Below are 11,884 nucleotides of genomic sequence, written 5' to 3' on the forward strand. Positions count from 1 at the left end.
GATTTTAGTAGAAAAATAATACTGTACAAATTAGTTATAAATATGTAGATCAGTCTTTCGATCATATAATGACTGTAATTTTATGACGACCATGGTTTTGAAATCAATAAAACACCGGTATCGACTTAAGTAATAAATAATATAATGTATCCATTGAAATGCCGGAGTAACTTTTGAATTATTGAAATGGCCTGAACTATTGTTCTCGGAACAATACTTGTTAAATCAATAAACCAACATGATTTACAGTAATGATTTCAAACATTCTAAATAAGACAGCAGACTGATTGCGTTGAACGTGTATTGAAAGATACAACCAATATCGAAGGTGTATTAGAAATGTATTGATAACTAACCACGTATTAGTTCATGTCTACGTGGAAACCATTAATTCCACTTAGAAAAACAATGAAAATAAAATATTTCACACCTGAGTTGTTACAAAAATAATTATAATATTTTCATGTCGTAACTCGTACATACTTCAAGTTCAGTAAGGCTCGGCAGAGATTGTTCAAACTTTTGTTTTGAAGTGCATACAATATAATTATAGTTTTAGTTGAATATTTCAGAGGGAAAAATAAAATATGTAGGTTTTTGTTATCTCAAAGAAGAAGCTACGGTTCCCTTGAAAATTTGTTTGAGGGGAGTACAAGGTCTCATTATGGTACATGCAATATTATGCATTCTTATTGAAAATAGAAAAGCTTGGCATTCTGTCCGTTTGTTCGGTTTTCTAACTCCAAACGGGCAGAAGTTATAGCTAATCTTTCTGTTCTCTGTCTCAATCTCATAATTTTGGACTCTGAGGTAAACATTTTTTTTTTGGTTATGTTATCATGTCAACCAACAGTCATTAAATAATATTAAAACTGTTCATAAATGTGTTAGTGAATTCGACTTCGAGAAAAGTGCGTGACAGTGATTTTATCAAATGGTTTCTCTGGGCAGATACGCTTTTAATTAGAACGAATAGTAAATGCGATTCACCGTTCTTCGGAATTGTTTTAATTCTATTTAATAACCCATTAACTCGGTCGGCCACGAAGAGAACAATTTGCAATTATAATTCCGAATCTTTCAGTAAAAAAGAACACTAGTTTAGTCCCTTCGAAATAACCAAAGGAGTGTCTAACATGGAATTCTGGTACGTTTGTTGTAAATGCTAAATATAAAGTTCAAATTCCACCGGATCCTCGGGAAATACAATTTAGAAACTTAAAGCTCGGCTATTTTCATTATTTCTATTATGTGTTTTAAGTGCATTGTAATCTAGTAATTCAAGTCTTTGACATTAAATAGCCCGGAAAGTATTAAGGCGACAACGCTGCAGGGGTTGGATTCGGTGTAAAAGGGAAATCGTAGACTTAAGATTGATTTTGTTTATTATAATTAACGTTGAAATTTTGACCGGATGAATCCAGATAAAAAAAAATACAAGCTATTATTCTACACATTTTTTTTGGTAACAAAAATAAACATGAAATGACCGTTAATTATCTTGGACAAAAAAAAATATCACAAATCCGAAAAATTATATTTAGACTAGATTATCATAAGCATAACTCCCAAGTTCACATAAATTACTGAGTGATTCACCATTCAAAAGCCTCGACTGCAGGGTCATTGGTGTACAGTTTTGGTATACATATATTATATAGTATAATGGGAAGAATTAAAAATACATTAAATATACAAATAGCTTAGATAAGGGAGAGTGGATGTGATTTTTTTAGAAATTGAATGATGTTACGTTCTGCCTGAAGGTTGGGTTGAAGTGCTGCCTGGAGGTGATCTGGGATGTTGAATTATTTTCGGATGTCTCTTGTAATTTATTATTTAAATGACTGTTATACACTTTTATAAATAATTAAAAATGTTAAATATTATTCAACGTACCATAAACAATAATATTACATATTACTATATTATAATATTAAGATTAAAAAAAATTCTGATGGAGCATCTCGCATGTCGTCCGTGAAATTACTCGGCTATATTCTTAGAGGACAAATCAGTGTATTAGATATTATATAATAGTGTATTTTTTATATATTCATATATAAACAATGATATTATAATTCCTTCAAAATATGGCGGGTTGATTCCATGATATCACACAATTGTCCGGGGCCTGGTTTTACATAATATGTTATCTTTTTTTATAGTTTTAGTATATCATCAAAAAATATGGGGGCCAATGAAATTCTAAAGACTTGAGTGTTTGTTTTCCATATAGTCTAACACCAGTTGAGTGTGCACAACGGTATAACGTAGCGCAAGTTGGTGTCCGGTTAAAACATAATACCGTTTTATGCTCCCGCCCTACAATTTTGGTGACTTCGACTTGATAGCTTATTTTTAATTAGTTAAGAATTAGCACTATAACTCTTTTTAAATTATTATACTTATTGTAAGAGTGATTCGAAGTGTTAGATAAGAAATATAAAGAAATATTAGTCACCCTAAATAGAAATCTTCCTTCGCACGTTTACGGAAATTTGTATCAAAGTTTGACCCAATTTCCTAACCAGTATTCTTGCTTGAATTTTGGCAAGAGTCGATACCGCCACGCCGTTAAATGCTGAGATGGAGCTTATTGCTGTTGATGATGTGGCGGCACGAGAGACTGGATAAGATAAATCCGAGGAAGTATATTTTTCAACAATATCTCGAAATTATGGTTGTAAGAAATGACTATGATAATAGATGAATGCACACAACCGACAAGGTAGAAGTTTGGCAGAGTAATGCAATTAAATCCAAAAACAGAGGGTGATATCATAATAAGAAGTGAAATTAAACGATGAAAACACTGTATACTTTTATAACTCTATGAAAATAACACAATATACATATAAAAACATAGTAACAACACAACTATTAATATCAATTAAAAAAAAATAAAAATTTATATTTAAAAATCAAATTTCATCAGAAAAATACTCTTTTATATAATGGCTCGATATAAAATACATATTTATAAACACAATAAATAAACATTTTTTTAACAATTTAAAAAAAATTACATTTTAACTTATTTCTTAAAATTTATACGAGCTTAGTTTAATATGAGTGGTCAACAACTGCAAATGATCTCTTGCTCTTCGGTATTTTTATTATTTTTGTTATTAAATTACAATGGTGCACGTGTTACAGGTCAAAATTACTCTAGCAATCAGCCTTACGATAATGACTTTATTAATTTTATTGCGTATGGTCGGGACTACGATAAACATAAACATCCTTATGTAGTATCATTGATAGCTACCGACAGTTATCAATGCACTGGTACGTTACTAAAACCAACATTCGTGCTCACTGCTGCTCACTGTACATGGGGATACAAGGCGGACGATATTGCAGTATGTTAAGTATATGTTTAGTCTATTTTTTTATTATATATATTTATAATTCGTAGTTTTTATAACAGGTAATTCACGGCGCAGTCGGTGTTTATATGCAAGATAAGCCTAAAGATTATGGCAATAGTCAAAGAGTGGGTATTAATATTTGGCAACACGAAAAATATCACGATAAGTATAACGATTGGCCTGATATAGCTATGGTCGAAGTAAATCACGATATATTGTATAATTAAACTGTATTATAATTTCCTTCCGTAATGATTTAAATAATTTCAATTATTTAGTTTTCCATCGATCCACGATAAACGTGAACAAACAAATTTGTATACCTACGATAAATAAAAACAAAACAATTAAGTAAATTACCAATTTATAAAATCGACGAATTCGCTTATTTAAATAGAATACAAATAATTATAATAACTACAAGAGGTAGAAAATATCGTAGATTATCGCCAGTTCGCAAAACTGAAAGCGTTTAACTATCAATTAAAGATGTTTTACAATCAATCGTTTTATCATGTGATACAAAATAAACGCAAATAAAGAATCTGGGAGGGTATTTTAGAGGGGAAATGGTAAACTGCGCCAAAAATGACACTTTTTCTATAAGCTGATATGTAAACTGCGGCAAAAAAAATTTAAACATTATACAAACTGCGACAAAAATGATAAGGCGCATTCTACAAACTGCGACAATTTATTTTATATGCCTACTATATAGGATATAATATACTTATATTAGCTATATACAATAATACATACTGATACGGTAGCATATACTTGTGTAGTACAATTTTGCGATTATTTAACAGAAACTTATATGTAAGGTATATTCCCTCCTTCTTTGTGGGCATCATCATCAGAAGTTTTAACAAATAATGTAAGTGAATATTTCCCTTCAAAATTTAATGCATATTTTTATCATCATTATCATCCGTCGCTATGTACATTTATACATGTTCTACAATATATTCAAGTTGATACATACATAAAAGTTAGGAGTGCAGAAGAAGGTATAATACAACAACGAAACAAAATTACTACTCAAAAATACAAATTTATAAACGAACAACAAAAAAAAAAAATGTAATATTATTTAAATTTTTTATTTTCTTAGACAGTATTATATTACAGTAGTCTATAAAACTTATTACTATTATTAGATGTACAATTTAATGTTAGTTAAATAATGATATTTTTCAAATTAATATGTATTTTAAAATTGTTTTTTTATTTTAATTTTTACACCTTTACTCCTATTGACTATGTGCACACCATAGATCTATAATAATACATGGTACAAGATAGCATTCTTATCGGTATTCAGTATGTATTATAGTATATTATATACTATATAGTAGGTATATCAAATAAATTGTCGCAGTTTGTAGAATGTACCTTATCATCTTTGTCGCAGTTTGTATAATGTTTAAATTTTTTTTGCCGCAGTTTACACATCAGCTTATAGAAAAAGGGTCATTTTTGGCGCAGTTTACATACAGCCTTTTAGAGATCACGGAGTAGGGATCTAAAATTAATTTCCGAGAGGCGAGAAGATAGGAGGCTCCTATTTTCATTCAATAAGAATAACAAATGATTTTTCTAAAGAATAATCTCGCCACTTAGTTTCTTCGTAATTTGTTCAAACGGCTAGGTGGTAATCGAACAATAACGTTAACCGCGATAAATAAAATAATAAACATTCCCATAGATATCGAGACCGTTTGATTGTCCGTTTTACATCGAAATAGGCGGAAATCCGAATGAGTTTAGCATGAACAGAGCGTTGAATTGCATCGGAATAGGATTCGGTAGAATGGAAACGGGACAGGTACCGTGGCATGTAGGAAAAGAGTATAATTGCCGAGTTAGGCACGGTCATAGAGCATGCCCGAGATATACCGGTAATATGTTTTCGATAATCGACGCGAACAACTAAAACTCGCTTACACGTGTAATCAATTTGTTTGACTTAAGATCGTAAGATTTGGAGGATGTATATGTGTATCCAACAAGGCAGAGAACAGATATGTTCGGGCGATAGTGGCGGTCCGACGATCTGCAACGGAAAACAATATGGAATCACTAAAGCCGCTTACGGTTTGAACAACAAACCAGACTACGCGTGTGGAGATCCCGTTGCAATAACGATGCACGTGTTTGTACATTTCTTTCGGGATTGGATTTCGGCTATTGTCGGCCCATTGGAAAGTGGTGGCGGAGGTGGCGGCGGCGGTGGTGGCGGCACCGGAGAGCAAGAAGAAGAGTATGAAGGGTACGGAGAAGATGATGGCGAACAAGAATATGGCACGCAATACGCAGCAGAAAACACCGGATCAGCAATAAGTACACACATCTATTTTTCACTTAAAATCACATTATGTATCACATTCGTTTGAAAATGTTCCGTTTGAAAATTGTAATATATTAAACTTTCAAAATAATAATACGGTTGGTTTTTTTTTACCAGTAATCTACTGAAAATGTCGATTGGAAAATGTATTACATTGTAAAACGTCTAAAAATGTATTTAAAAAAAAAATCTTGACATACATTATATACATAGATGTGTATATATATATTATTTTTGTTGTTTATAAAGCCAGTCCAATGGGAACTATAGAAAATGAATTATTACATCTGAAAGGGACAAAAATAAACGGTTCTATGTGAATCTGTAATGGTAGAAGTACAAATGTCGATAAAAGTACTGTACGCAATGGCAGTAATGTGCTTAGATCACAAGGGACGCATCGACTACACCTTGAGGAGCTCAAAAGCAAAAGTATGAACCTATTCACAAGGCTGAGGGGTAGCTTCAGAGACAAATGGCGCTACGAAAGACCAACTGATAAGATATGTGAACAATTGACCAGACATGTATACGGTATCGCGGTTTCTGACAGTAGGTAAAAAACCGCATCTCCATATATTATAAAAAAAAAAAGTAAGGAGTATTACTATTATCTGATTATCGGTTTTATCGACGGACGACGGGGCGAGGTCGATAATATTATTCAATAGTATTTAATATGCTACCCGTTTTGAAATCCCAAACAAATATGGATAAAAATTTCAAATCTTTACAACGTAATAAGTAGAAAACCGATTGATGAAAATTAGAATTCAAACGCTAAAACTTTTTTAAAAATGTTGTCTACAGATTTATGAAATTAAAAACATACGTTCCCGTTTAAAAAAACAAATGCGATACTTGTTTTACACATAAGGGTTGAAGATAAAAATATTCTAAATATTGAAAAATTTAGTAAAATATGTACCTAAAAGTTTAGAAAAAAAAAAATTCTCAAAATATTTATATTTTCCGAGAAAATGAGTGTCTTACGTTAGTTGGATCACCCTGTATACTTAATATAAGGTCTCTAAGTGACGATCATTTTTTTATATTATATATAACACAGTGAAATATGGATAACATAATATAAACATTGCCGTCACTGCATATGACGGCCAAGCTTATGTCCTTGACTTAAAATAACTATTGGACTTCTGAGGTTGACATTTTGATATAAGCTATGAAAAATATTAACGCTGATCTTTCAAATAATATTTTTATTATTCCACTCGATTTTAATTTTTTTCTTTCTCGTGCACAATTAGAACACGTAGACTTGTCACAAAACAAAAAAAACACACTCAAAAAATGTCGCGAATTTTCTGAGTTAACTTTCAACTTACCCAGATTTATTTCAGCTTTGACTATTTAGTCATTTAAAAGAGCCCCAACGTTCTGATTATAATTTTTAATGACCATTATACACTTTTATAAATAATTAAATGTTAAATACTATTCAAAGTACCATTAAGTTTAGTATTATATATTACTATATTCAAATATTAAGTATTCAAATGCTCTGACGGAGCATTTCACTTCGTTTCAAGTATAATTGAAATATTTATAAATTAAAACAAAATAATACATTTTTTTCCTTTTACTTAAAGCTTTTTATGCAAGTATTGTACATTTTTTTTTAAATTTAATTAAAAAATGAATAAACTTTTATCATTGTTTTTAGATTTTAAATAATTATAACTTTATTTTATCTGAATCTAAATGGAATTATACGAATATTCTGTGTTCTACCGAGAAGCTCTTACAACTTACAAATAATTACTTAAGTGTTGCGCACTAATAAACTAATACATATACTGTATATCATATAAATTATATTTTATTTGAAAACCCTTTTATTTTCATATATATATATTATATATATATATATATATATTTATAAATTGTATTAAGCGTTATGTACTTGTTTATAATACAAATCTTCCAAAGATTTTTCTTTGATTTCCGCATAAAAGAGAATTATTAACATAATTGATTAGTTAAAATTAGTGTTTTCCAGGTTTAAAATTCTAATTGAGTCTATGACATGTTACGATAAACTTAAATTTACTGATGTAAGTCATCTAAGCTCGAACATGGGGGACGAATAGACCCACATTGAAAGAGCAAAATTCCCTGTGGGCCCTTGTATAAGTTTATCTATTTACCTACATGGTACAAATATAGTTATACATTATTATTATTGTTACTTTTCAATAGGTCTCCATACTACAACTAGTGATTAGTTTGTGTGGTTTGTCTCTTTAATTTCTTGATGGAGTATAAGTTATATACCAAAGTCTAATCTGCCAACTCTTCACTAGTAAGTTGCGAGTTCGAAACCAAAATGTGTATAATCATACTTAAGGAGTAGCTTGTTAGTTGTTTCAAGACTTATTAGTTAATTTAGATATAATTATAAATTTTGAGTAAGGTTTGTTAAAACGGTGTAGATTTAGATGAAATGAATTATAACGCTGCTAATAAAAGTTAAGTGCTTACACATCTATTGTTGTTTTAAAATAAAAAAATAATTTAAACAAGATATTTCTAGTATTGTGATTATTATAGTTCCAAAAAGTATTAGAGAAATATTTTTTTATTAATATTCTATTTTAACAATTACTGTTTTTAAAAATTATTTTTATACGTTTTGGATGCTTTTGGTCACTTGAGTTTTTAAGGCTACATTTTTACAGCAAGTATAACTCAATTGCCACAAATAATAGAATATATTTGTGCCGAATAATTGGTCGTCCCTATTGAAAACTCATAAGATACCACTCGTACATACCACTATCATTATCCCACTAACATTTCCCCCATAGTTCAATATGAAATTAGTTTTGTAATAATTAATTGCGAACTATTGTTTTGTTTGCTCTGAATAGTTCCATAGGAATCCCTTCACCAATTAATGTATTTATTATGGTATTTATTGTTTTGTTACTGGACAGCTAAATAGGCATTTTGTGTTCTGTTTGATTTGACATTGCGTGAGTAGGGTTTTACTTTTCGCATGAACCAACAACCTTTTTCAATTATAATGTGTAATCTGAATTAATGCATAATTTGTTTAAACGACGGCATTACTATTTGCTGTTTTGTGTTGTAGCCTCTAACTGTTTATTTACATTACAGTAGGTACACATAGATGTTACCTAATGATAAACAATTAATATGCTTAATGTGTCGTTTCGTAGTTCGAAGTATTCATTTTAACTTAATAAATATCAAAGATGCGTAATATGTAATTGAAGTACTAAAAACTGATCAAACATATTATTTAGATAACTGTATACCTCCAACTTGCAATATAATTGTAAATAGTTTTAAATTAAGTAAATATTCAATTTTATAAAATATATAAATATATAATTTCTTTATAACTACAATCCTTAATTGGATACACCACGAATGTACCTTGATGCAAACGTTTTGGAGACGGTGAAAATATTGGTCATACAATAAATTCGTGAAAAACGGGTTTGGTAACATTTTTGTTGGTAATAATCGCCAAATAAATATGAATGACATGGTTCTAGAAAAATAAAAGCGCACACTGTCAACAAGGTAGAAACTTGACAGAGTCGTTCTGTTACGTCCAGGGAGTGATGCCACAATAATTAGCGAAGTAAAATATTGATCACACTGTATACTTGTTACTTTTCGGAAGTAACAGCGTGTACATGGTTATGATATGCATAACCATGACAGAGGCATTTATTTGCTGCCTGAATTCTTGCCCCTATTTCTTTTTCGATTGCATTTCTCTCTGAGAGTATAGACCCTAGGGTATATGAATTGTTTTGTTCTTTTGAAATTTCAGCTGTTGACATAAAGAGTTGGATATAATCTTATGGTGTCTCGTCTTCCTACGACCATGTATTCCGTTTTGTCTTCATTAATATGAAGTCCAATTTTCAGTGCTGCTTTATCCAACCGACTTAACAGAGATTTTAATACCAGACAACAATCTATCGGTTAATTAAATTTCTGTTATTGAAACCTATGTACTATAACAGTAATTCCACTTATTTAGAACTTAACCGATTTACTGGCAACATTTATCGATATTTAACATTTCTCATAAACCATATTCCGCGGTTCACCGTAAATTAGTGCCTACCTAACAAATTCATTTGACTATCCTCATATCCTTAAATATATATCCTAATATCCTTACATTTTCTTTTATCCTTTTATCCCAATATCCTTTTACCTTTAATCTATTATCTCTAATACATTATCTCAATTTATCTCTTTTCTCTTATCTCTTATCTCAGCAGCCGCCGAGTGTGACATCCAGCGTTACGTTTTGGACACATTTTTAAAACCTGACCCTCAGCCATAAAACATATACATGTTAAAAAAACAACTAATAACAAAATAACTAAAAAGCGTAGAATACAAATGATAATATTGCAGATGTGAATAAAAAGCAAAAAATGTGCAGCTAACGGGTGGAGGTGTTTTTTCCGCTACTTTCGTTCTAGTTTCAAAACTGGAAATAATTGTATATGTTTGAAAATAAAAAAAATTAATCTATTTTCTAAACTCTTTAATATCAGCTAATTTCTAAACTCTTTTGGTTTTAATTATCTAATTTCTAAACTTAAGTGAGTGTTAAGCATTCCTATGTTTGAAATTTTATTTTAAAAAAATTAGTTTAAAATAAATACCTGATGTAGCTAAATTAGCTCAAAATGATTCGAAGAACTCACAACTTTATAAAAACATTTTTTAAAAAGACTGATAGGAAAAACTGTTACTTTATAATCAATACTAAAAAAAATTGAACATTCGTTTAACTCTGTGGCATAGTTTATTATATTTAACTGGATATTTCGTGTAAATTGTGTGCAATTTGTATTGTTAAGTTATTTAAATGTACATATACGAACAATTAAGTACAAAAGATTTGTATTTTTTAATATAATTATTTATTTGCATTATTTTTTCCCCTAAACTCTATAGGCAGTGTGGAGAATAGAGAGTAGGTAAAGCGGAGGCAGAACATTGGGGTGGCCGACCCCACTTGTGTGAGTTAAGGCGGAGAAGAAGAAGATCAAGCTAAAAATACAGTTGCCAAAGTACAATTGAGTTTTTTACATACAATTTTGCGCTCGTTCCTCACCGGTTGTTGGAAATCATTTGGTTTTTCTTTGTGTTCGCTTTGCACCATCAACACAGGGGCTAAACATATTGATAGGTTTTGGGCGGACATCTTATTCCGGGGCGATTGCGACACGACTAATGCTAAATGATCCATAATGTACGTCAAAGTGGCCTGTACAGAACAAATAAATAGCGGTTAATTTGAGTTCTGAAAAATGTCGACTTGCGACGTGAAAAATATCAGTTGATCACATACTCTATTGAGTTTCGGCAGACAATCTAATATTGACAACATTAATTTGGCGTTGGCTTGCGGATCGTCCGGTAGTAAAACCGCTAACGCATCGAGAAGCATCTGATATAGACTTCGGGCGAACAGCGGTTCGGGCAGTTCCCTCAAGTAGTCTTTCAAAACCCCTAAAATCGCAAATGGCATTGGAAATAGGTACACTGCTGTTATTGTTCATATTATCACACACTCTACCTGTTATCACATTGATGTCGGGCACGTTGTCGGGCGACAGATCCACATTTCTGGCTTCTCGCAGGATTCGCTTTTTAGAGGCAGAACCGCACAGTCTGTAAAGACCAATGATATCCAATCCTCTGGGTTCTATTTCTTCGATACACCTCCTCACGACCACGGGTACGGACGCGGTGGCCGGAGCTTGTGACAGCGACGACAAGGAACTGGATATAGCACCACTCTCCTCCCTGGTGACGACCGTTTCGAGATCGGTGCCTTGAGAATTGGGAAATAATTAAAAGTTAAATAGGATATTTTTTTCAAAACACAGCTGAACTTACCGAATATACCGGTATCATATTAAAATCACGTGTAACATTTTGGGTTTAAGTTAAATAATAATATTTCATAACGTTTTAAGAAGTCATATTGTAAAGCATGTTTTTATTTTTTTAAAAGTTGTAACTATATACAGGGCAAGACACTATAATTTTCCATAAAAATGTAGACAATTTTAAAATATGTTAGCGTTTGAATTTTCATTAGCCTGTTCGTTTGTACTTATTTTACGTACAA

The 11,884-nt window shown here is 31.0% G+C and overlaps 1 protein-coding gene and 1 long non-coding RNA gene across 2 annotated transcripts; one reads left to right on the plus strand and one right to left on the minus strand.

The window, feature by feature from the left end:
• The first annotated feature begins 3,071 nt into the window (after positions 1-3,071).
• Positions 3,072-3,601, plus strand: LOC126839290 (brain-specific serine protease 4-like). Its single transcript, XM_050574517.1, has 2 exons — positions 3,072-3,365; positions 3,434-3,601. The coding sequence occupies exons 1-2, from the start codon at positions 3,072-3,074 to the stop codon at positions 3,599-3,601; spliced, it is 462 nt and encodes a 153-aa protein (XP_050430474.1).
• A 7,292-nt stretch (positions 3,602-10,893) lies between these two features.
• LOC126839079 (uncharacterized) lies at positions 10,894-11,377 on the minus strand. Its single transcript, XR_007685772.1, has 3 exons — positions 11,327-11,377; positions 11,099-11,259; positions 10,894-11,014 (listed from the first exon to the last, which is right to left on the minus strand). It is a non-coding gene; the product is annotated as an uncharacterized LOC126839079 (long non-coding RNA).
• Between the last annotated feature and the right edge of the window lie 507 nt (positions 11,378-11,884).

The sequence above is a fragment of the Adelges cooleyi genome, unplaced genomic scaffold (assembly GCF_023614345.1).
Source record: "Adelges cooleyi isolate 19-005CV unplaced genomic scaffold, UGA_ACOO_1.1 ACOO_flye_CR_arks_rails_tigmint_CR_PRNA_30, whole genome shotgun sequence".
Classification (NCBI taxonomy): Eukaryota; Metazoa; Arthropoda; class Insecta; order Hemiptera; family Adelgidae; genus Adelges; species Adelges cooleyi.

Coding starts and splice junctions, on each gene's coding strand:
- LOC126839290 (XM_050574517.1), top strand. CDS start 3,072: ATGAGTGGTCAACAACTGCAAATGATCTCTTGCTCTTCGGTATTTTTA. Junction 3,366..3,433: donor ACAAGGCGGACGATATTGCA/GTATGTTAAGTA, acceptor TTTTTATAACAG/GTAATTCACGGCGCAGTCGG.